This window comes from Strongylocentrotus purpuratus, unplaced genomic scaffold, assembly GCF_000002235.5.
Source record: "Strongylocentrotus purpuratus isolate Spur 01 unplaced genomic scaffold, Spur_5.0 spur5_contig_810, whole genome shotgun sequence".
Classification (NCBI taxonomy): Eukaryota; Metazoa; Echinodermata; class Echinoidea; order Camarodonta; family Strongylocentrotidae; genus Strongylocentrotus; species Strongylocentrotus purpuratus.
This window is the reverse complement of record NW_022145514.1, coordinates 189,303-215,000: the sequence shown is the minus strand read 5'-3', so window position 1 is coordinate 215,000 and position 25,698 is coordinate 189,303. Positions and strand designations below refer to the sequence as shown.

The window sequence follows — 25,698 nt, the reverse complement described above, 5'->3', positions numbered from 1 at the left end:
AGTATACAGCGCTAGAGGTCAGTCAATACGCATTAGCATTAACCTCTAGCGCTGTATATTAAACTAACTGTTCTGTTCTATAGACACAGTATTGATTCTCAACATTTCAAACACCACTGAAACTGTAGTTTGTACAAAACTCAACTAAATCTAGATCTAGATGGGCAAGAAATATTGCCGCCATTATATGACCACGAAAGATACAACAACCCCCTACCTGTTGTAAATATTGTTGTAAATACCATGCAAGATAAGATAAGATAAAAGATACAACAATTTTCAGAATACTAATTACTAGTGCTGTAACATTACGGATATCTCCAATTCCGTTTAACCGCCTGTCAAAACCGGACGGTTTTCGGTTTAAACGATTTATTTAAAAAAAAAAAAAAAAAAAAAAAAAAAAAAAAAAAAAAAAATCGTTTTTTTTTTTTTTTTTTTTTTGCCGTGTGAAAAAGCAGGAAGGTGATTTAACTGAAGGCGCCGATTTGTGCTTGTGAACTAGTCACAAATAATAGTAACAATGTCGTTTTAGAATAATGTGTAAGATCATTAAAGTAAATTAAAAACAGTAGAGGACCTAGGATAGAACCTTGTGGTACACCGTGTGTTAAACTTGGATGAATATATATTGAGATCTATTACAAAGATTACTTTCAAACCAAGATGACAGACAAATTGGAGTATTGTTCTAGTTTCCAAGTGGTAAGTCATCACACCGATTTCTGAGCTGGGAGACATTGCCAGGCATAGTGCCAGGTGGAGGGGCATAAATCGAAACTTTAAAAAAAAAAAACAAAAAAAAAAAAAAAAAAACAAAAAACAAAAAAAATTATTAAAAAAAAACAAAACAAAACAAAAAAAAACAGGAAAACGAAACCGTCCAATTGGAAACGGAATCCGCCATGGGCGGTCGGATACGGACGGTTAAACGTTTGACTACAGCACTACTAATTACCTCGTCATATTATCTCTTGTGCGCATATGCAAATGAGGATTAAATAGACCTAAGCGCCATTTTAGTAATGAGCACAATACACCAGTTTACGGTTAGGGGCGCCATTTTAATTGGCGAGTAAGGAAAGCCGATGACGCAGAGGTCATGTATTTATGCGTAAATTAAGATTGCGCCCATGCAAATTATGACATCACTGCCTGCGCGCTGCGTTGTGCGCGCATATCATCATTTGCATGGGCGCAATCTTAATTCACGCATAAATACCACTGACCTCAGGTCATTGGCTTTGTTTCAAAGTCAATTAAAATGGCGCCCATGTCTGCGAAAGTGCACTGATGTAACAGGGCGCGACAAACCCGCTTGCCCGACGTCCCGGGGCAACCAAATTGAGCCGTCGGGCAAGTAAATCAAATTATCACTTGCCCGATTCGGGCAAGTGATACTTTTACAGTAATTTCCTAGTGTCCAAGAACTCTACCATTCACCCGTCAACTTCTTACCCGTCGTCAAAATCCAGAAGCAAAAAAGCGATCGTTCCGATTTCGAAAAAACTTCACAGACAGCTAGCCAGCTCAGCTAGCTCAGCGCGCATGCAACAGTGACACTTCAAGCCATGAATGCCGCTCCGCCTCCACGCACGGCCGGCCGTGAGCTAGCTAGAGACAGCTAGCGCGATCGTACCAGCTGCGAGCTTATTCGCGCTCTCTCTCTCTAGCTCTGCAGGCCGCACCGACAGGCCTTTGCTATTCTCTGATTGCCGATTGGTTGAATCACGCCAAATATGACGTCATTATTCTAGGGAAATGAACACGTGCGAATCGGAATGGAATAAACAACAGGGATTTTCTAGTAAGTACAAAAAGTCAAATGTTTGATATTTATTCATAATGACTGTTAATGATTGTGAACATATTATTTAAAACTCGCTGCTCATATAAATCAGATGAATGTTTTTGTCTCGTTTTCAATTTATTACTGCGGTCTCAAGATCCGAACCGAGCGAGTCATTTTGATAATAGTATCGAGACCCCAGAATATAAGCCGTTGTTGTTTTGTTTTCATGGTTTTAGCGACGTTGTTTAGTCTAGTTTTCGCATACTTATCCGAGATTTATCGTAAAATATCTTCAATATTATTATTAGTAAGAATTTACAAATTTTGGCATGATATTTATAGCAGTGAATGATGAAATAAAAATGTCCGTACTTTATTTAAAATAGTTGATTACCATTATTACATGACGTTTCTTGATGGAAGAGTTGACCCAAATTATTAACAGCTGAAAATTAGCCTACGTTTCCAAATGACAGCGGCTTGCACAGACACACATGTGATGTTGCACCATGGTACATGTGGCTACCATTAATGACATGTTTGTATCATATTTTTTACAACAGGGTCATTATGCTTTTTTACATGACTGAATATTAAAAACTTAAACCTGCTTGAACCATTCTACCTTGCCGAGATTCATGTGAATCTGATTATTTATGGAGAATCAATAAAATGCGTTTTTTAAACCTTCAACCATCCTTGTTGACCATTTTCTTTGACATATTAGGTTATTATTCAGTACAGTTACACTGTACATGTATGTGCATTAATTTGCTATCTAAAACACTAACTTATCATTACGAGATAATAAATGCTTTAACCTCGAGTCCTTTTTCGCTTTAAAGTTTTGGGCAAGTGGAAATATTGTTTGGGCAAGTAGGGTCTAAATTGAAAACCCACTTGCCCGACAGGGCAAGTGGTGAAAAAAATTCTTGTAGCACCCTGTGTAACCGTAAACTGGTGTATTACAAGCACACCAAAGTTTGAACAAAGGCGCGACCAAACAGATGAGAGAAAAGATACAACAAAAGTTACAATGTTCAGAATAGATCTACCAACTTTAGTCTTAATCTTCAAAGATACAACAATATTAGAGATAACACAGGGTTCAGGATATCGCCCCATGTCATTAGACAATTACGACTAGACTACTCTCTAGACAGGCCATTAGCCTAATAAAATCAAAAAGGAAAAAAAACAAATTATAAACTTATTATATTAGACTCTAGTACTTGTCTCTAGATCTAAGACTTAACCAGATCCAGACTCATGCATTAATTGATTCTATTAGTATTAGAGTCTACACAGTTGCTTGTAAATGTAAGCTACGTGTAGATCTAGATTGGATTATAAATTTACCAGCTAAATGAGTTAGACCTTGTAATTTGTTGAGTCTGAGAAACTGTCAAGTTGAAAAATCTTGAGTCTGCAACTCTGCATAGACTAGATCTAGACCCCTCAGGCGCAGGCCTAAGATAAAACAAAACTTAAAACTGCACACGCGGGACTTAAACTAGAATCTAGACCTAGTCACTGACTATTTCGGCAAGGCAACCCGGCCTCCGTCCATCACGCAAAAATAAACCAAGACGAGACTAATGTGGTGGAAGGAGTTCGTAGAAAACCTTTTACCTTTTATGACAGTATTGTTATGCGAATCCATGCTGCACCCTTTAAGATCAAACTTAAAAGTTTCTTGAACTTTTTTCTTCTTCCTTCTTATTTATGTTTTCGCGCGAAGTGTGACGTCATGATGAGGAAGCCAGTGCACAGTGCACGTGCAATGCATCCATCCAGTGACCGAATCTCTTATTGGTCGCTAACTACAAAAGATCGAGAATCACAAGCACCCTGAGAATATGGCAGCCCTCTTCAGTCTCAAATGTGGAACTAGGAGACTGTTCAATATTTGTAATACGTGTACAACAAGGTAAATATACCAAGATTTATGAAGGCATAGTCTATAATGGCCAATTATGTCACGAGATACAGTGTCCTGAAAGAGAGAATGAAACAATTTAGCAATAACATGAGATCGAGACTCCCGATCGCGACTTTGCGTTGATCAGTATTATCAATGTTCGCCAGGCTTTCCCGGGGGTGGCAACCTAGTGGAGCCTGGAGGGCAGAGGGTAGTGAGATATACATATCATTACAGCTCTTTACTCAGAGCTGCCCATTTACTAATACCTGTATTACTGTAATAATTTATTTCATATTCTGGGAAGTGATTAAGTGTAGATATGATTCCATAGCAAAATGGGGGTATGGTCTATGGATTATGGCTAAACTGTAAACATTGTAGGAATCATTGTTGGTTAGGCCTAACTTGTTAGACAGCTATGTCACTAGAAGAAGACCTAAATTTGTTTGAATGGGATACCTGCCCATGCAGGGTACCTGGGAGCAGCACGCGTACCCCTAAATTACCATACTGTTCCAATAAATCTCATATTCCTGGTGCAAAGGGGATGGGAGCTAGGTCCCTTATTGCTAGGCTCCTATATAGGCTCAAGTGAGTGTAAGGTCCATGGACCATGGACCTCTTGTTGAATGAGCTCTTGTTGAATGACAAGATCATAAACTAGTTCTTCTTCTTTTTTGGTTAATTATTTCTTTTTCTTCTCAGATTACATGCACCAGTTTTAAAGAGGCAAATCCAGAACACTGCATGTATGATGTCTTTCTCTGATGCTGAATTCACTGCAGCTAAGGATAGACTCAACTCTTTGAAAGAAGATCCAGGTAATGAGGTCAAGCTTCAGATATACGCTCTCTTTAAACAGGTGATTATAAATTCATACTGACTTTGTTCTATAGACCCTACACTTCTTAGATTATTCTATACTCTACATAACTTTGTATTGTATGTGTATACCTGTATAGTTTAACAAGTTTAACAAGTTTTTAGTTGAGAACCAGGTTATTGTACACTGAAGTAGTATGAGTAACTAAGAAAGAGGAATTTGAAATGCGTGTGCGCATTGTAGGATGTAACTTTGGGAAAATGGTAGAAAGTGTTAAAAATCTTAAAAACACATTAAAAAAATGCAATTTTTATACAAATAAGTTACCAGTATTGCTTCTATTAATTGTTAAGTGTTTGAGCAATATGTAATGTAAATACATGCTTGAACAATTTTGATGACAAAGGGAAACATTTGCCTTTTAGGTACATTTACATGTATGTGTAGCATATATGTATTCAACCATACATGTACACATGTACATGTTCATCATGTCTATGAGAAAGTTACAGTGGAAGTATCAATGAATATTGCATATGTGATCCAACTCAACAAATTACAAAACCTGCAATGCTATCGCATATCAGATGGCAAAACAAATAATCATATGTATAAAAACTCATGTATCACAGTTTTGGGCTACTGGGCTGTTCCAGAAAATAGATTCTCTATATGCCCAATTTGTCCTGATGCACCGTTGATACACCGGCGCCGGTTTGTAACGCTAACTTCGTTTCCAACTGTAACCCTGAACCAGTACGCTATGTGTAATTGCTACAGTGTAGTGCCACCTCGTGGCGTCTGCTTGGTTGTGGGTTTGTGGTTTGTTGTTTAGCACTTTGGTACTGATCATGTCTGAATAGGAAATTTTAGATTTGCATGACGAGAACGTGGACTGCTACATGTGACATCCTTTTAATGCAATGTGATGTCCTTTTAAGGCACTGGCAGTGCCCGGCAGTGACTTAAAAGGACATCACATTGCCTTAATATAAAAAGGATGTCACATGTAGCAGTCCACGTTCTCGTCATGCAAATCTAAAAGTCCCTAATAAAGAGCTGAGGTCAACTCAGACTGACGACTGGTCTCATTAATTGCTCTGGAGTCTGGACCCATCACTTTACTAACCCTTTCCCAGTACAACCCAAGCTCTATCCCTAACCATACATCGATCAAAGAATAAAACCATGAGCAAATGTGCTCAGATCACCATTGAATAGACCTACAATGTATGCACATATATTTGTACATTTTCAGGCAACTGCTGGCACGTGCAACACCCCCAAACCAGGAGCATTTGATTTTGTTGGCAAGGCTAAGTGGTCTTCTTGGAATTCTCTAGGCAATATGTCACAGGTAAATATGCTAAAACATCAAAGGAATGATTCAGATTAACAGTATCAGTGATTTTCTATTTTTTAAGAGTTACAGTATGAAGCTTCTCAATGTAAAGCTGAAACATTTGTGACATAAAACTTTTTTATAGATATTTTTCTGAATTGCAAAAAATATAGTGTTATGTTGATTGTGAGTGTGTTTTTTGATGCCATGAAACTTTTGCAAATCTAAACCACTCATTAAATTTTTAGGATAATGTCACAAACCACAAGATGTTGAGGAATTTTGTATTCTAAACCATGAAAATATGTTATTTTGTCACTGAACTGAAAATAGATATAATACTTTCTTTCTCTTTGTCAGGACCAAGCAAAAGAAAAATATGTCGGCATTGTCGATGATCTGGTTGCACAAGAAGGTGGTGAAGCAGAGACGGCCTCAACAACCCAAGGATCTCTGTCCTTCACTGGGCTAAAGTACACTGTGGATAATGGGGTAGCAACCATCACTCTAAATAGGCCCAACAAGAAGAATGCTGTAACTACAGAGGTGAGGGTCTTATCGCCACCACTACCTCAAAAAAATACAAGAAAAAAAGATGAAGGAACATGAAAACGTTCATGCTAATTAAGGACAGTGCTTTGATATATCTTGTTTTTGGAGTTTATGTACTGAAATCAAATGTTATCCAAAAGGCTGACATGTTTTTTTGTCTCTAATGTAATTACTTTCAGAAAGTTTATAAGTAGCCAAGTATTGTTTTCATATTTTTTTAACAATATGGTATTATATCATTATTCATAATGTCTTTTAGAGTTCTAAAGTTTTATAAGTTTCAAGATCTCTGATCATGATAGATTTCAATGTAAAAGATCTTGAGAAGAGCGTAGAAAACAGAACTTCATGTTGGAGGAGTCAGAGCTATTGTTGTATTTTGTTATTTTTTCATATATTCCTCATCTTCTTCCTTCCCATTGTCATGAAGTTATTTTTTTCTTTCCCCAAGATGTATTCTGAATGGACAGCTGCTCTGAAAATGGCAGGGGAGGATGACCGTGTGGTCCTGGCAGTAATCACAGGTTCGTAATAGATTATCATTCATTATAAACATTTATGTAGCGGTGTTGTAGGCGAGAGGTTCAATCACTTAGCTGGAAAAGCAAAGGCCATGGGTTCGAGCCCTAGCATGGCACTTATGTCCTTGGGCAAGGCAATTTATCTACATTGATCCTCTCCACCGAGGTGTTGATTTGGTATCCGGCAGGATGCAAACGTCAATGTGGTTGGATTAGCATATGCGTGCCCCTAAAAGAGGACTAGCTGGAATGCTCCCCAGGGTATGGAAAATGTGCACCACAATGTGCAGAATAGCAAGCAAATCCATTAACGGGTGATAATAATACTGTAAGCGTTTGGTCAGTTAATGGTAAGGCCCTTTATAAGAAACTGTTTTTATTTTAAATTAGTATTATTAAACAAATGTTTTGGTTAGTCTCATTCTCTGCGCACAAGATGTCCTGACAACAATGCAATATTTAATTGTTTTAGCACCTATACAGTGTACATTTCATTGAAAAAAAGTACACCCAACTTTGGTTCACCTGTAGCTCGTTAAGGAAGTGTTATTACCTCCATGACCTTTAAATTCAATTCATGCTTAAGAATAACAAAGTTTATTGTGTCCGGTGGAACCATAGTTGTAGCTTTTGTAACCATGGATGATGAAGCAACATTTTTTTAAAAAGATTTATTTCTGGTTATTTGTATCAATAGAATGAAAGGCATCGTGTATTTTGTCAAAACAAAGAACATTGATTCTACATTGATGTACACAATGTGCTTCGTTTCAATGCCTTAATTTGCACTGTTTTGTTTTCCTATGTACTGTTTATTTGTTATTCCTTTGGCTCTATCTATTTCACCCCTGTGGACATAATATATTTGTTTCCCAATATTGAGATGTTTTATTTTCATTCAGCATTCCTTAGAAAATTATGAAAACAAATATACAAAATGACATGTCAAAACAGAATATATTTCCTTGACAAAAATTTAAAAAAATAATTTGTTGTCTGTGTATTTCAGTTATTTTATTGATAATGATTCTGCTCTCAATTTCCCAACTGCTGTGAAGTAATAATTGTAATGCTTGTGTTTCATACATGTAGGTGCTGGTGATTATTACTGTAGTGGGAATGACCTCAACAATTTCATGAAAATAGACCCTAGTGTTTTACATGAAGAATCTGTAAAAGGTAGCGACCTGCTAGAGTAAGTGAAAACTTGTTAATGATTTTGAGGTCACAGATTTTAGCTCCTTGCTATGAGTGTATTTGTTAAATTGCTGTGTACCTTATACCTCTTTCCATAATTTTTTCCTCAATTATGTATATAAATTTGTTATCACAAAAGTTCTAAATATATAAATGATGGAAAGCCTTGGATTTTATCATAAATAAAAGAACTTGTCTTTGTAAAAAGTTTTTGAAATACATGTAAGAAAATTATGCATTTATCTCAACAACTTGTCCCAGAGATGAGTTCATGCTGCATGATTTCATGATTTCTTTTCAGATGTAGGTAGATATCACACCAATCATTTGAATTATTGCATCTCACTTAACTCACATACATGTACATTGAATGTCCAAAAATTTAAGATTTTTTTTTTAGGAGATTACCAAGAAAACTAGTTTATTCACCATAAGAATAAACAGAGGAACAAGCATACATGTATGTGCATCAAACAGAACCATGCCCAGGCCATGTAGTTCTTGATTATATGCAGCAGACAACATAAAAAGATGTACTATAATGATAATAACGATAAATTAGTTGCAAACTTGCAATTTATATAGTGCCTTTTCCACTAGGTTAGTCAGTGTTAGAGTTAAAATATATACAAGTTAGCAAGCAGTGACAGTGTGAGTTCAATGATGGTTTCAGGTATGTCTTTAAACTCTTTGGCTATAACAATGAATATTCAATGACTAATAGATATATCTTTCCTTTTTTTGAATGCTTAATCCTTGCAGGATATTTGTGAATGGCTTTATAGATTTCCCCAAGCCTTTGATTTGTGCTGTGAATGGCCCAGCGGTCGGTATCTCAGTAACCACACTAGGCCTTATGGATGTCATCTATGCCTCAGATAAAGTGAGTCCCATTTCATATCATTTAAAACAAAAGTCGTAACAGATAATCTAATTTTGATTGAGTCCAGCAAAATTATCACCATGGTCATGTACATGCATATATCAAAGAATCTGACACAAAATTTGTAATGGTGGGTAATATTAAGCAAACTCAGCAGGGGCAGAATGGGACCATATAACAGCAGGGGACTTTTAGTGCAACTGGCCCACCACTGCGCATCAAACGCCCCCCCCCCCCCCCCAGATCACAAATAACAGGCCCTCTCAAGCTAAAATATGTAGTTTCCCTTGGAATCCAGCCATCTCAATCCTCATGGCCATTCCAACCCTGCTGTTAGGATGATATCCACTACACAGGCAGTGTCTATCTTCAATATTGGCGCATGTCCCTATTGATGTTTTTAAGGGCTATATAACATAGAAAGTGCTTAGAAAAATGGTCATAAGTGCTTTATAAATGTTGCATATTAATATCGTTATACGCTGTTTTTCCTCCAAAGATTTTGCTGAATTCTTTCTTTTTTATGTTAATGTATGCTGGCTTAAAGGCCAAGGCCACTCAAAAAAACAAATTTTCTTTCAATAGAAGCAGATTTTTTTTGGAAAAAGTATGAAAATCTATGGAGCAATGGAAATCACTACATAATTTGCTAATTTTGTTATTATTTTGTGACGTCATTGCCTCACTGTTTATTACTTGCTTTACATATTTTTATCCATTAATTTCCCTTGTTCTCCCCCAAAGCTTAATTTCACCATGCCTTTGCACAGATTATATGATTTGTATCATATTGCATTAAAAAAGTTTTATGAACTTGTAGAAATTTATACTATTTTCTGAATATTTTTTATTTATAATTATTGATTCTTATATAAATAGTTTATTAAAGTTCACATTTTTCATGATTAACTGAAAAAAAATAACTCTATATTAGTGCATCCACACAAAAACATATTACTATCAATATAACTTGGATGCTGGTGTGAGGAAATAAGATTCTTGGGGGACGGGGTGAATGGGAAATGTATATTATCAATATAAAGAAAACAACTAGTGGATAGTGAGGCAATAATGACGTCACAGACTCATGAGTGAGTTGCCAATTTGTCTAGTGATTTTCAAAAATGTTCATGTCATTAAAGATTCATAACTATTTTATTAGTTATCTGATTTTGCTCAAACTTGTTGGTTTGTCCGATTTTCTGCTTTTATTTTAAGTACCGGTAAGTTATTTTTGGAGTGGACTTGGCCTTTAAATTCATAAAACGATGTAAAATTCACAATTCATTTATTTGTTTGTTCTTTTCTTTTTTTGCAATTCGATTCCATTTTCTATGTCTCCAACAGGCAACCTTCCACACACCTTTTGCGGCACTTGGTCAGAGCCCGGAGGGCTGTTCTTCATACACATTCCCCAAAATAATGGGAACAGCTCAGGTGAGGTTCTTAAAATGATATGGAGGTTCACCTTTGTACATAGCAGGTTGTCATGATGATTTTAATCTAAGCTTTCACCAAAGTGTACATCATTGGTACAAAGGTACCTTTTTGAGCATGTGATGAAAGCACCCATTTTGTTTGACTTAGTTGGGCTGCATTTCCATAATTTGCATTCATGTGAAACCTGTATATAAAGACCACTCATGGGTGATGAGAAGCAGGTTGTCTCTATAAGCAGGTTACTTCCTTACAGGTCTCATAAACACTGTTCAAAAGAAACAACACCACCACCCCTAACCCCCCCCCCCCCTCGCCATAAAATGCAGTCTTTTATCCTACTCTATAGACAAGTTGTTGCTAAAACTGGTTTCATTGTATGAAAAATTGCTGACATGGTAAATATATAATAATTAAGTTTTGGCATGTTTATACCGTAGCTACATGTATATCAAATTGCTCATTCATCCATGCGCTTGTACATACATACATGGTTTGTGTTTGACATGTGCTAATCATGTTTGATTAGTTAAGTCTAGGAATAAACTAACATAAGGCGATTGAGAAAGCTCACAAATACTTTTTCACCGTTATAAAAACTCAGCATTCATTTTAGTTATTACCATCCAAAGGACAGATTTTGAACTCATCTTTGTTAATCATTAGACTAAAATGCTGATGCAACTAAACCAACATCTCCATTTTTATTGTACGTTCCTCTTACAAACAGGCTAACGAGTGCCTGCTGTTTGGTAAGAAGCTGACCGCCCAGGAGGCGTTTGACCGTGGTCTGGTAACAGAGGTCATCCCTGATGCTCAGTTCAGAGAGACAGTTGACAAGAAGGTCAAGGAATATGCTCAACTTCCAAGAAATGTGAGTTATGGTTCGCTGGCATATGAGGCGTGAAACCATGGCAGAAGTTTTTGTGTCAACGATTGGCATTTGAGGCTAGGGAAAAAAATGTGCCTGCATGCAGCAAAGGTCCTATGCATACTCACCATACGTGTGTTAAGATGTTGAAATGGGAAGTATTACTCTTATTGCTCCCAAAATATCTCTGTGGTTTAGTGAATTATATGTAAATGAGCCACCAATGATCTTTCGCATTATCTTCTGATCCATATCCATGAAATACATTCATGAGCTTACAGAGCAAAGTGAATGAATAACATTTCAAATATAATTAGGAATCACATGTACATGAGCAGAAAATGCAATAATTACCCCCAAAATGTGTCTATTTCTCTATTTGTGCCATTGATGGATAAAAACAAATTTAATTGAAAATATCCATTATGTCGACACTTCTATGTATCTTTGAAGAAAAAAAGCCTGAGGTGTTTGTCACCGTAGCACATACTGGACCACCATGTGTTCTTGTAACCAATCTTTTCAGTGGTATTACGTGTGTTCATGTTTCCTGTCCTTGCAGGCTTTGCGTCTTGCCAAGAATCTAATTCGAGAGACCGAGAAAGAGCGCCTCCACAAGGTAAACCGAGCCGAGTGTGATCTCCTTGTTGACAGATGGACATCAGACGAATGCACACAGGCCATAATGAACTACTTCTCAAAATCAAAGCTCTAAAGATAATGCTAATATCCCTATAATATCAATTTTCATCGTAGGAATAAGCAGTTCTCAAAGTCTTATTTAAAAGAGTAATTCAAAGGGATGACAGATTTAACACATTTCATACAGCTTTTGTATGTTTATATTTTTCTCAAATTTAGTTATAATTCTTACTGTAAGTTCTGGTCTGGGATATAAAAGTAAAGAGTAAAGAATATTAAGAGGAATTATCTTCGTACTGTATTAACTTTCTTAATTCTTTGTTTTTATAGTTTTTATGAGGCTATAAATCCAAAAAAAGACAACAACAACAAATGTTTTGCTTAAATATTGCCCACTACTAGTGAATTACATGTAGTGCCTATAATCATTCCATTAGACATAACAATAGCAGAGGGCATTGGAAACACTTGTTTTACAAGATTTTTTGCAAGATAGTTAATAAAAAAATCATTAAGGTGCTAGATATATGTGATCATTTTACACAAGGCACCCGATTTCTTTGCAACTGATACAATCGGCCAGGTACTGTATAATCCACATTTCCTTAATAGAGAAAAATGTTCATATCATGCACAAAACCGAGCTCCAGAAAGTGACTGTTTTGGCACAAGAGCTTATTTCTAGAGAAAGTAGGAAGGAACCTGAACCCTTTTTATTTCTCTCTTACTTTTATCATTGGGAAGCAAATGTAGTTTTCCACAGAAAACACTCTCTTATACCAGCACACACCTTATTTTGTGTTGTTAACACAATTGACCAAAGGAGTGTTGATGGCAAAGGAAAAATGATAATGATATTTAGAAGGTTTGCTTAAACCAAGCAGTAATTCAGTACAAAGAAAAACTACTGGCCTGTCATTTTTGCTCGATGGTACTTGACAGCCGTAATGTTTTGATGAGTTTAGGTTTCATGTTTAGAAATGTGTTGGAGCATCATTGCCATTGCCCATACAGCTAGACATAGGATTTCTCTTTTGAAATTGGATGATTTGTTCCTCTGTATAACAGAATAGTGTTATTCAAATGAAGAAAAATTACACACTTATATTATGCAATAATGAATTGTTTATTTATATTGTTATGCTTGATAATTTGAATAAAACATATAATGCAATCTTGGTTTTTGCTACTGCTTTGTATGAATAGATACATGTGTGTATTACCAAGGATGAGTATATCAGCTTTGAAGTTGAAAGGATTAAGGTACTGACCATTGAGGTACAACTTTAAATGAGGGATAGACGGGGAAAAGCTGGAAAGAGAGGGACAGACAGACAGAAAGAGAATCAGAGAAATAGAAATAAAAGGAAAGAGGGAAAGGAAGAGAGAGAGAGACTGACATGGAGAGATACACAAGGAGATGTGCTCAGCAGTGAGATATATATAAACACACAGTAGCTACATAAAGAAGGGAAATAACAAGTACATGTATGTCATGTCGCTTGTAATATAGATTCAGAACCAAATTTTAACATATCTTTTTTTCGTTCTTTAAGAAAGAATTCGAAAAGTTTGTATACATGACTTTCTTTGAGATGCAAGTGTTACAAGCAGTTTGATACGCTACCGGACCATACATAGCAAAGAATATGAAAATACAATAATCATAACTATTAAAAATTAATAATCATTAGATCATAGCAGAAATTATATGATTGGAATTGATACTCGCTTGTTACATAGGAGCAACAGTACATACTTTTATCAAAAGATGAATGAACATTGAAAGAATGTGATAAGAATATACAGTTAATGTTATTGCTGAGACATTTTTTATTTTAAATGACTTGGAAATAACATAGGCCTACTCCTAGATTTGGAAAACAAATGAAATGTTTAAAACTAAGCAAGACGTTGGCGAAAATAATACTGAAGGAATAATGAATAACCAAAGAAGAGCTTAGGAACGATCGATCCACGGGCAAATATGTTACTTCTTTCATATTTGTTTTCTTCCTCCTTCTGAATAGCAGGACCGGGTCATGTAGTAAGATATGCTTCATATATTGATCTTCGGGCCGTATCAAAATGTTCAGAAAATTAAAGAATCTCACTCCAGAAACTAGGAAGGGACAAAGCCCCCAATCTGTTTTTCCTAGTGCGTTTATTTTAGATTATTAATTGTCCTCGGTGTAACTGTTCTAGCAATTTCTTTGGTTATATCTAGAATGTTTGCACACTATTTTTTCAAATGATGATAAAATGTGTTACCAAATAATTTTTTTAAATGCATTGTTTCTCATGAAAAGAGAATATGTTATTTTGATGACCCTCTAGTAATAGAACAAATGGCTGTTCCTTTAAAAATCCCAAATCTTTATCAGTGCACATGACTCGAATCTCTCATATACATATGAACCTTAGAGATGAAAACGTAATCAGATATGATAGAATAAGTCAAGTGTGGGGCAGGCGCGGATCCAGGATTTTCTAATGGGGGGGGGGGGGGGGGGGGGGCCGGAAATTTGAAAATTGCGCAGACCGTTTTTCAACTCAACATACCAATACTGACAAGGTCATATTAGAAGCACCATACCGGTACAATTTTTGACATTTTCATCGGGGGGGGGGGGGGGGGAGGGCTGAAGCCTCTTACCCGAAAAGGTAATTTTCTGGTTTCACAATTCGGCTAGTGAGCGAAGCGAGCGAGCAAAAATTTGAGGATAATATGTATTTTGTGAAAGTGTTATTTATCACCAAAATATATACGAGAAAAAGATATACAAAATTCATATTCGGGCAGCTCAAGGTCCCCCTCCCCCCCCCCCCCCCCCCCCCCCCCCCCCCGATTACGCGCGAAGCGCAGAAGCTTTGATGTTTCATGAGAAAGAAGAGGATTTTTTGTACCATTCTCGACTCTTATTCCTTGTCTGAATTCAGTTTTCCCCCTCCCGCGCGAAGCGCGAAAGCTTTGATCTTTCATAGTTTAATGAAGTTATTAGAGAAAGAAGATAATTTGTTGTACCATTCTCGACTCCTAATCCTTGTCTGAATTGAGTTCCCCCCCCCCTCCCGCGCGAAAGCTTTGACCTTTCATTAATTATTAGAGAAAGAAGACGATTTGTTGTACCATTCTCGACTCTTATTCCTTGTCTGGATTCAGTTCCCCCCTCCCGCGCAAAGCGCGGAAGCTTTGACCTTTCATAGTTTAATGAAATTATTAGAGAAAGAAGATTATTCGTTGTACCATTCTCGACTCCTAATCCTTGTTTTAATTGAGTTTCCCCCCTCCCACGCAAAGCGCAGAAGCTTAACGCTTGATTAAATTATTAGAGAAAGAAGACGATTTGTTGTACCATTCTCGACTCTTATTCCTTGTCTGAATTCAATTTCCCCCCTCCAGCGCAAAGCGCAGAAGCTTAACGCTTGATTAAATTATTAGAGAAAGAAGACGATTCGTTGTACCGTTCTCGATTCTTAATCATTGTCTGGACTCAGTTTCCCAACCCCCTCCCGCACAAAGCGCGGAAGCTTTGACGTTTCATTAAATCATTAGAGAAAGATGATGATTCGTTGTACCGTTCTCGATTCTTAATCATTTTCTGAATTCAGTTTCCCCCTTCTGCGTTGAGCGCGGAAGCTTTGACGTTTCATTAAATTATTAGAGAAAGAAGACGATTCGTTGTCACCATTCTCGATTCTTAATCCTTATTTGAATTAATTTCCCCTTCCGCACGAGGCGCGAAGGCTTTGACCTTCATAGTTTAATGACATTATTAGAGAAAGAAGATAATTCGTTGTTCTATTCTCGACTCTTAATCCTTCTCTGAATTCAGCGCGAAGCACAGAAGCTTAACGTTTCATTAAATTATTAGAGAAAGAAGACGATTTGTTGTACCGTTCTCGACTTGTCAGAATTTAAAAAAGTGTTTCTTTGTCTGGTCCTTTTTCGTCCTATGTCCTCTTACTGCCCCTACCGCTCCTAGCTACGCATGATTTAAAGGGAAAATGAAACAATCATGATTGTGATAGCACACAATTAGGTCAGTAGAAATGAAAGAGGGAAAAATATCTACTAGAATTATACACCAACCATGGAATATCCACGACCGGGAGCGTCATATCATAGTTTTGTGTTATCGGGCGAGGGCCGGGGCGTAGCGACCAAGCGAGATTTTGCAATGTAGAATGCTGAAATTATGCATTCTAGAAAATCCCTAAGCCCAATATTTACGTTCCTTCTGCTACATGTATATTTCTTTCTAGCTATATATCTAAATTTCCAGGGGGACGTGTCCCTCTATCGGGCCCAGGATCGCCGCCCCTGTCCATGATTACTACCAACATGAGTTCAGATATAAGCACAAGCGAGTTGGTATGAGCTGAATCCTTTTCTCCTTTTTTTTCTCTCTCTCTTCTTTCTTTTCTCTTCTCTTTTCTTTTCTCTTCTCCTTTCTTTTCTCTTCTCCTTTTTTTCTTCTCTTCTCCTTTCTTTTTTTTTCTCTTTTTTCTTTACGCCGCCAATAGGGGGGCCGCGGCCGTTTCGGCCCCCCCCCTGGATCCGCCACTGACCTGTGTTTTTACTTTTGGTTCCCTTGTGAAATTGCCTTTGTTTTTATGGTAGATTTACTCATTTCATGCAATCAAATTTGTATATATTTTTTAAACAGTTACTGCAATATTGTTTGTGTGACTTGTGGCCTCTATTATTTGCATTATTTATATCGTAATGCAGTTTATCACATGATTATTTAATACGAAGCCAAGGTTTTAGACTTTGTAGCCATTGAATTGTACTTTGTCCTTGTTGTAATTACATTTTGATATGCCTAAAGAGACTCTTCAATTAAATATGCGCTATATAAATCCACCTTCTTTGATATTATTTGATTGTATTCAACTATTGTTATTACTAAGTATTCACTTTTTACGTACTGATGTTGTTGCTAAATGATTTTATTCTAATTCTTCAAAGTGAATGAAACTGTTAGATAAGGATAGTGGAATAATTCATCGACGATTTAAAAAAAATATATAATTCAGTAAACAAGAAATTATGAAACTAGAATGAAATTTGTCGCTTACTTTGTCGCTTACTATCATAGTCTTTGGGAGCAGTTTCTAAAAGGAATGGTGTTAAATTGTGTGTAAATGTGACTGCAGAAATATAACTATCCAACCAGCAACAACGAAATAAAACAGAATATAACCGTTTTTTATGAACAAATTAATCAGTTGAGAAGAGAGAAGTGAAAAAGTTTAACAAGTCGGTGTGAAGAAGAGAGATAGTTGGAGCGAAAGAGGTTGAGTCGCTGGAGAAATAGTGAGTGTTTTTTTTCAAAACAGAACCAAATGTCAGAAATTTTTCCAAGGTATTTTTTGGGGCGTATTTTTAACGATTATTTCTCCGAAAATAGAAATATACTGGTTAACTGGTTCATTTCCTTTTTTGTTCTTCCCACTTGTTTCTACTGTTTTCAGTGCAATCTTAACAATTTTCACAGAGCAATCATTCAAATTACAACCAGACTGGCTTAGTTGCCACGAATACAGTGAGGTTGCTTTGTAGGCCTGATCATGATTAAAATTATTAATCTCTATCAATCAATTACAAATCGGTGAAAATAATCAGTGTTACTAATGATTTTCTGTTTTTATATCATATCAAATACATTTATTTAAAATTGATGGTATTCAGTATCTCTGTCATTCTGTTTTCATTAATGGACAAGATTTGAATGTCACTAGGTCTGACAAATATTTGGGTTTTACGATTGTTGAGAATCTAAATTGTAACGAGACATACATTAAATGCAGCAAGATCACTGGAGTTATCTAGAGAAACGTTTTGAATTGCCAAAGTTCAGTTATTAAACCCAATTCGATCCATGTGCCTTGAATACTATTGTATAATATGGGCAGGCGCGGATCCAGGGGGCGACGGGCCTGCCCCCCCCCCCGGTCAAAAAAAAAAAAGGCAAAAATAGTGCTCTTACCCCCCCCCCCCCCCCCCCCCCGCTTATTGCTTATTCACCGACTGGCTAAGTCGCCGATAAATTTTTCCTAAAAAATTGGACCCCCCAAAAAAGATGCTCTTACCCCCCCCCCCCGGGGGGGGGGGGGGCATATGTATGTTCGTGTGTACATTTTTGGGCGTGTGGATGGGTGTGTCGTTACCCATATCATATTAATATCTACACATCAAATACTCATAACTTTATCGCAAGTAAAAGCCATGCTATCCGTTTTGATAAAAAGATGGTTTCTATTATTCATTGATTTTTGTTGTAGCAGAATTAACACGAAGAACAATAACCCAAGATTGATTCTGAATGAAATCCATTAAACATATCATGTTGATTTAATCTTCGTCAATTATAGGTTAAATATGCTAATGAGCTCCCTCTAATCGGGCATAAACCTAATAGATCTTTGCTCCTTGTTTCGGCGTCAATCATATATTTACATTTCTGTTTCCCCTTGCAAAACCGAAACAAAGTACATGCATACATGTTTGGATTCGTCCAAAAAAATCTATTTAAGGTGACAGAGGTAATGGGTCCGTTCCACTTAGTATTTAGGGTACCTGGGCTCTATTCTATAGGGGAAATATTCAAATGTTTATAAGTCAAGTTGCCATTAATTTATACATATTTTGTTCATTTATCTTTGTCTCGAAAATCTACTCCTTATTACACAACTATGCAAACAACTCTGGTCTAGTTCGAAAACATGGTTAATTACTCGCTGACATAGATTTACCAAAACCCTATTGTGAACTAGTTGATTCGTATGACGTAAATGGATCTTTGTTTGGTGATAAAATCCGCGTTGATGATGAGAGAGAGGTTAGAGATATAAGCGATCCGCTACACTCTGCTTTGTGTCGTCTTCTTGTCTTCATTATAGTTTCGGTAAGTCGCATTTGATTCTCCAAAACTTTCATTATGAGATACTTTTAAAATCAAGCCATGGAAAATAAAATTATTCAATCATGCTTATTTACGCATTTTATGTAACATCTTTATTGATTTGCCTTAAAAATCATAGGGTTTAACGAATTATGGCGTTCCCTATCTTTTAGCAGGAACAGCCAACTTCAGCCATGTCTGTCAACTCTACTATGGAGGACAATCCACCTCAGAATGAGCACTTGGTTGGTACTCCAGCCACGACTTATTTGATTTCTCAGGGTGGCCAGTATTACCCCCTCTACAACAACAATACCTCGGGCTATCAGGCCCAGGCCCAAGCTAGACCATGTTGTCATGGAGCCTTAGAGCGAGCACCAAATACGGCAAAGTATGACGATATGAACTTGTACTCTCTCAAGCCAAATGTAAAGGTGAGAATTTAAAATAAGGTGTTCATTCATCCTCTCTTTCACAGCTTCATGACATGTGTTATTGTTCATTAAGTAATGCTACTATTGTCCTCAGGCGCGTACACAGGGGGGGGGGGGGTTAAACCCCCCCTTTGGTAAATTTCCCTAAAACCCACCCCTTTTAGATATTTTTTTTTTTTTTTTTTTTTTTTTAATTAAAAAAAAAAAAATATTCCCATGGCCGACCTCAAAAAGATGACCTTACCCCCCCCCTCCCAACGGAGCAAAATGTCAAATTTTCAAATTTCGATACCAAAAAAAAAAAAAAAAAGTGTCCTCTTACCTTTTTTTAAAGTCTGCTTGTAATTCTTCAAAATTCTAAATCATATGACAGTTAATTATCTTAATGACACCCCCAAATATATGCGCCAGCTTGTAACGATCGCTCAACAACTGACAAATATAAACTGATTATTACCAAATCCAGATTCTAATCTACCGTCAACGTTTTTACAGTGGCTGCTTCGAAAACGTGGAACAATTATTATTATCATTAATATTATTATTGCCATTATCATTATATGTGTATGAATTTCTAGATACGTAACTTTGTTTAGATATGACTTTGATGAATATTCACTTTATTTCAATGCTCCTGTCGCTTTGAAACCTAGTGTTTGAAATGAGGAAATTGGTATCTGAACAATCAAAACATGAATATCACAAAGTTGCTTCAAAGAAAAGCTAAAAGTTCTTTACTTAAACGAACAAACTTATTTTGCTATATTTCCTATGTATTTATAAACTAATAATGTTGAAGATATTGTACTGAAAACTTTAAAAAATGATTACGTGGAAATATATGAAATCCATCAATAATGAATTTTCTTGAAATCAAAAACGGTCTATTTCAGGTTGATTTTGAGGAGACCTTTCAAGAGCCACTTGGTTCAGAAAATGTGAGTGTTGTCTGGAATTACAACAAGGTCATCTTCAATTGGACATCGGTGAGTTTCTTCTTATTCAAAGGGGAAATCAGAATTTTCCATCAATTCTATTTTACGTTAAATGTATAACTAAATTTTACCGTGTAGGCTAACCTGTCAGAAACTTACTTGATAAATAACTTTTGTTGTACTGTGTTGATTAAAACTCCCAACACGAACCAGCTTTCGTCAGGGTGTTCTTAAAATATGTTTTAGCTAAGCCTTTTAGGTCAAAGAATCTTCAATAACAATTACAGACGAAAGAAAGCATAACAATTTTGCACAACATACATTATTGTGTCAATAATTAAGCGTGATATAATTTTGCTGATTAAATTCGAATTTTCCAAGTTCAAAGTTATCATAACGCCTACAATTGTTTTCAATGTTTGTTACATTCCTGATATTGTGAGAAAAAAAAAATGATTTCGAAAAGCAAGTGCATTTCTTCCAGTTAGTCATTACAGGCGCGGATCCAGGGGGGGGGGCCGAGCGGGCCTTGGCCCCCCCCCCCCGCAAAAAAAAAAAAAGAGAGAGAAGAAAGGAAAAGAAGGGAAAGAGAAAGAAGAGAAAAAGGGAAAGAAAGAAGAGGAAGAAGAAAAGAAAAGGGGGAAGAAGGAGATTGGGGAAGGCGAAAGGGCCTTGCCTCCCAGGCTGTTGACCCCCCCCCCCCCCCAATCAAAAAAATAAGAGAGAAGGAAGGAAAGGGAAAGAAAAAAGGAAAAGAGGAGATACTGGCGTACTGATAGGGGGGGGGGGCTTGGGGGAAATCAAATTCAAACGTGGTTTATTTCTAATTCCACAACGGTGGATTACAAATAATGCTGAAATGACATAATTTCCGAGATTTTTCCTCACTTTTTAGTTGATTCCTACTTGTCAGGGCCCGAGGTACGGCGGGGATCGGGAGCCCCGAGCCCCCCCCCCTACTTTTTGAAAAAGTATATTAAAGAGAAATAAAATAGAATGAGAGCAAGAAAGAAAGAATAGTTAACTGCCAGTGTTGAAAAATAATGAGGCATCAAAATATGCTCATCTGACCGTGATTAATGCCTAAAACCCCTAAGCTTCCAGGGGCTCTGCCCCCTGGATTTCACCTAGGGCCCTACGGTGGGCCCTTAGATGCTCATCTGACGGTAATTTAATGCCTAAAACCCCTGATATTTTGGGGCTCCGCCCCCTGGACCCCACGCCAAATAGTGACGTGCCAGTCTCACAAAATAATAAGGTATACAAAAAAAATGTTCATCTGACCTTAATATTAAACGCCTAAAACCCCTGAGCTTCCGGGGCCGGCTCCGCCGCCTCGACCCCCCCCCAGGGGCCCTAAGACGGCCCCTGATTCAGACAAGGATTAAGAGTATAGAGAACGATACAACGCATCGTCTTCTTTCTCTAATAATATAATGAAACGTCAAAGCTTCGCGCAGGAGGGGAGGGGGGGGGGGGACTGAATTCAGACAAGGATTAAGAATCGAGAACGGTACAACGCATCGTCTTCTTTCTCTAATAATATAATGAAACGTCAAAGCTTCGCGCAGGAGGGGAGGGAGGGGGGAACCTGAATTCAGACGAGGATTCAGAGGCGAGAACGGTAATACGAATCTTTAATGATTTAATGAAAGGTAAAAGCTTCCGCGCTTCGCGCGGGATGGAGGGGGAACTAAATTCCGATGAGGATTATTTTCGAGAACGGTACAACGAATCGTCTATTTTCTCTAATGATTTAATGAAACGTAAAAGCGTCCGCGCTTCGCGCGGGAGGAGGGGGTTGGGGGAGAATCTAAATTCAGACGAGGATTAAGAGTCGAGAACTCGAAACGAATCGTCTTCTTTCTCTAATAATTTAATAAATCGTAAAATTTTCCGCGCTTCGCGCGGGAGGGGGAAAACTAAATTCAGACGAGAATTATTTTCGAAAACGGTACAACGAATCGTCTTTTTTCTCTAATAATTTAATGAAACGTCAAAGCTTCCGCGTTTCGCGGAGGAGGGAGGGGGAAAATCGCCCCTCCCTGCACCGACCCCCCCCCCCCGCATTACGTCACGGTTGGTCACCATTACGTACCAATATTTGGCTCGCAAAATTTCAAATTTGGGCCCCCCCCTAAGAAATCCTGGATCCGCGCCTGAGTCATTAAACACTATTAACTGATTTAAACCGTTTTGCCTCCTCAAAACACGACAAACGACAATGTTTTAATCCCTTTATTTTGAAACAGAGGGGATTTTACATCTTCCTCTCCGCACTCCTTGGTCCCATCTTGGGCATTGCTTGGGGTTTGGTCTTCGCCATCATGAACTTCATCCTGGTCTGGTTGGTCAATCCCGCTCTTAAGGTCATCCTACAGGCTTGTAGGATCGTGGAGGTACTCGCTAGGGGTGTGCTCCGGTCCTCTCTGGACCCCCTCTTCCAGTCCATCGGTCAGACGTTCACTTCTGTTCGAGGGAATTTCACTTTGACTGTCCCAGGCTTGGATGGACCCGGCTTGAAGAAGGAGAGCGACAAGTTGAAACTGCCCACCTTGTCCCATTCACATATTTAAATGACTTCCTCCAAATATGGTTAAAGCCACGAGCTATAATAAATTATTAAATAATTAAAAGCAAATCGATTCGATAAATCATTTCGTTGATGTATTCAAACAGTTTTACCTTTATATAGAATATGCAGGATGTAAATATACGGGAATGACGACATCGATATTCAAATGGATTGTTATAAGAAAAGTAATGAGAAGAAGGGCAAGATGGAATGAAGAGCAAAAAAGGAAGAACATTTTCAACAGTATATTGCAAAAAAAGTTTATAAGCAAGTGTGCCACTGTTTTTTTTTTCAGTAATATGTCCTGATTCTATTAATTTTTTTCGCTTTTTATTATCTAAATACTTATTTTTAAATTTTTAAATTTAAATTTTGAAGATATATATTCTTAAGTATTTTTCATTTAAAAAATGGTGATGCAAAAATTAACTTTTACAAATGCTACTTTATCAAAACCAGTCAGAATATCTTTAAAATATGCAAAATATAGAATTATCAAAACATGGTATTAATGGTCTCTTTTTGACCTATTTCCATGGTATATTTGTCTTCACAGTGAGTAATAGAACGCTGACCATACGTGATTGAATTGTTGTCAACTTAATTGTGCGCCAATGAGATGAACGTTACGGTTGGAACAATATTCTGTCTTAAGTAGCAATACCTTATCTGACGGTTACCATTAGCATAAAATTGTTTATGCCCGTTAATTACAAGTAGTACTTTAGTACATAAAATATTGACAAAACTACCATTTATGAGTTGGGTATTCTTTTAACTTTCTTAGGATAGGAAAAGCTCGTTAGACATAATATGAATGATTTATCATTATTGAGTCTATAAAATAAGCTTAGATATCAGAAATTATTTCGTAATGCAATGCTATGCTTAGGTGCTGTACCATTTAGACAATAGTTCGATCACAAGTATTTTCAAGAAAACGGCTTACATGAAATTCCAATACCCTATTGTATTGCCTTCAGAAATCATGTTTGATTCATGGTTGATTTTTCAAAAGTCTCTTCAATCGTGTCAAACATAAAGTCTTAGAAGTAGAACGTGTTACTGTAAATTAATTGATGATTATCCGTATGCAAGAAATGGAAGAAAAATCGAAAATGCTGCAAGAGTACAAATTTGAACAAAGAATGGTGTGCCAATATAAAGTACGTGTTAAACAAAAACAGAGGGAAAGAAAGAGAGTGGGAGGGGAGCGTATACATTATGTGCAGTGTTTATAAGGGTTTTCTGTAGGTTTAAAGGCCAAGGGTATGTGAATGATTAGAACCATAGTATCGTCACCTGGTCAGATACAGAGCATAATACCATGCATTTCTGAATGGACAGAATTAGGGGTAGAGAGAAGAAAAAAAAGAGAGAGAGAGAGAGAGAGAGAGGGGGGGAGAGAGAGAGAGAGAGAGGGGGGAGAAAGAGAGAGAGAGAGAGAGAGAGAGAGAGAAAGAGAGATGGGCGGACAACCAAAATATAAGGGAAAAGAAAGAAAGATAGGTAATTATGACGAAAATTATATACCATGTATACTGAGGGAACAAATGGATTTGAGTGAAACATGTAGTAAAAATCTAATGATCACATCATGGCTGTCATTAACATCCATACACATCCTTCGTGTTCTTGTTACAGATTATTTTCTAGACAATACATCTAAGGAACCAAAACAATTTTATGGAGAGTAGAAAAAAATGTGATTTAAATAATTTGAAAGAATTTCCTTCACATTTCCAAAGTAGCACTATCCATGTCAATACACTGTTCTTTTTCTACTTTGATATCTCGCTGTCGTGACTATAAGGTAGATATGAAGTAATGCTCTTTGGACTTACCAAGTCTGGCAATTTTTGATTTTTAGTTAATGATTGCTAGCGTCTACTTGTAGGCAATGATTAAATGAGGTACTTACTGTTACAATCTGTTGGTATTTTCCCTCTAGTTCATCTATATATTATTGAAAAGAATCTATTCAAAATAATTTTAATCCGCTTTGCTTTTCTGTATTTATGATTCACTATTAGAATGGAACAATAAATTGTTTGATCAATCAAATCATTAATGTATTGATTAAACGGTTGTCTTAAGAATGTTTAAATGAAAATAAGAATAATTCAATTTCTATTGATATCTTCATTAGCTTTGTCCTTGCTGTCTAGTGTTGTCCCTGATAAAATAAAGGTCGTTAAAGTAATACCCATCTACATAAAAGGTTCAGAGGATGAATTAGGTAATTATCGTCCAATATCACTGTTGACTTCATTCTCAAAAGTCCTCGAAAAAGATAATTTATTCTCGCACTATAAAGTTTCTCACCAATTAATATTTTCATCAATTCCCAGTTCGGTTTTCGTAAAAAACAGTCAACTGTGCATGCAATAATATTATTAATAGATAAAGTTACTAAGGCAATTGATAAGAGGTCTCACGTTGCTGGTATCTTTCCGGACTTCTCCAAGGCCTTTGACACGATTAACCATGAAATACTTTTATATGAACTCTCTTACTATGGAATTCGTGGAAGGGCCTTGGAGTGGTTCAGAAGTTATCTTGCAAACAGGAATCAATTTGTGTCTATTCATAATTTAAATTCTAAAACTCAACACATCACTTGCGATGTACCTCAAGGTTCCCTTTTGGGCCCACTTCTTTTTATATTATACATCAATGATTTTCAAAACTCTTCTAATAAACTTTCTTTTCTTTTATTTGCAGATGATACAAGCATATTTTTTACTCACGATAATCCTCAAATCCTTCTTGATAAATTAAATTCTGAATTACGATTTGTATGCGATTGGACTCAACCAAATAAGTTATCTCTTAACTTCAAAAAGACAAATTACATGG

At 36.8% G+C, this 25,698-nt stretch overlaps 3 protein-coding genes across 5 annotated transcripts in view; 2 read left to right on the top strand and 1 right to left on the bottom strand.

The window, feature by feature from the left end:
• Positions 1-3,552, bottom strand: part of LOC575780 (HAUS augmin-like complex subunit 4) — a 17,447-nt gene extending 13,895 nt beyond the window's left edge. The window contains exon 1 of one of the 3 annotated variants that reach the window (XM_030977747.1): positions 3,425-3,552. In XM_030977747.1, the coding sequence (XP_030833607.1) occupies positions 3,425-3,455 (31 nt within the window). In that variant the 5' untranslated portion in view covers positions 3,456-3,552. Of the gene's footprint in view, positions 1-3,151; positions 3,247-3,424 lie in introns of those variants that run through there. The other 2 variants (XM_030977754.1, XM_030977759.1) reach the window with 2 other exon arrangements.
• A 16-nt stretch (positions 3,553-3,568) lies between these two features.
• On the top strand, positions 3,569-13,162 carry LOC574788 (enoyl-CoA delta isomerase 2, mitochondrial). The gene is made up of 10 exons (XM_774938.5): positions 3,569-3,722; positions 4,422-4,578; positions 5,798-5,896; positions 6,242-6,427; positions 6,885-6,957; positions 8,047-8,149; positions 8,914-9,034; positions 10,382-10,471; positions 11,202-11,345; positions 11,905-13,162. The coding sequence occupies exons 1-10, from the start codon at positions 3,652-3,654 to the stop codon at positions 12,055-12,057; spliced, it is 1,197 nt and encodes a 398-aa protein (XP_780031.1). The 5' UTR covers positions 3,569-3,651; the 3' UTR covers positions 12,058-13,162.
• Positions 13,163-18,816: 5,654 nt separating this feature from the next.
• On the top strand, positions 18,817-22,895 carry LOC115920926 (caveolin-1-like). Its single transcript, XM_030977715.1, has 4 exons — positions 18,817-18,898; positions 19,072-19,329; positions 20,223-20,315; positions 22,517-22,895. The coding sequence occupies exons 2-4, from the start codon at positions 19,090-19,092 to the stop codon at positions 22,838-22,840; spliced, it is 657 nt and encodes a 218-aa protein (XP_030833575.1). The 5' UTR covers positions 18,817-18,898; positions 19,072-19,089; the 3' UTR covers positions 22,841-22,895.
• Positions 22,896-25,698: the final 2,803 nt, after the last annotated feature.

What these genes read in the sequence shown, in the direction of transcription:
- LOC574788 (XM_774938.5), top strand. Translation starts at nt 3,652, where the DNA reads ATGGCAGCCCTCTTCAGTCTCAAATGTGGAACTAGGAGACTGTTCAAT. An exon ending in AAAGGTAGCGACCTGCTAGA is followed by an intron (nt 8,150 to 8,913) that starts GTAAGTGAAAAC and finishes TAATCCTTGCAG; the next exon opens with GATATTTGTGAATGGCTTTA. An exon ending in ATGCTCAACTTCCAAGAAAT is followed by an intron (nt 11,346 to 11,904) that starts GTGAGTTATGGT and finishes CTGTCCTTGCAG; the next exon opens with GCTTTGCGTCTTGCCAAGAA.
- LOC115920926 (XM_030977715.1), top strand. Translation starts at nt 19,090, where the DNA reads ATGTCTGTCAACTCTACTATGGAGGACAATCCACCTCAGAATGAGCAC. An exon ending in CTCTCAAGCCAAATGTAAAG is followed by an intron (nt 19,330 to 20,222) that starts GTGAGAATTTAA and finishes GGTCTATTTCAG; the next exon opens with GTTGATTTTGAGGAGACCTT. An exon ending in TCATCTTCAATTGGACATCG is followed by an intron (nt 20,316 to 22,516) that starts GTGAGTTTCTTC and finishes ATTTTGAAACAG; the next exon opens with AGGGGATTTTACATCTTCCT.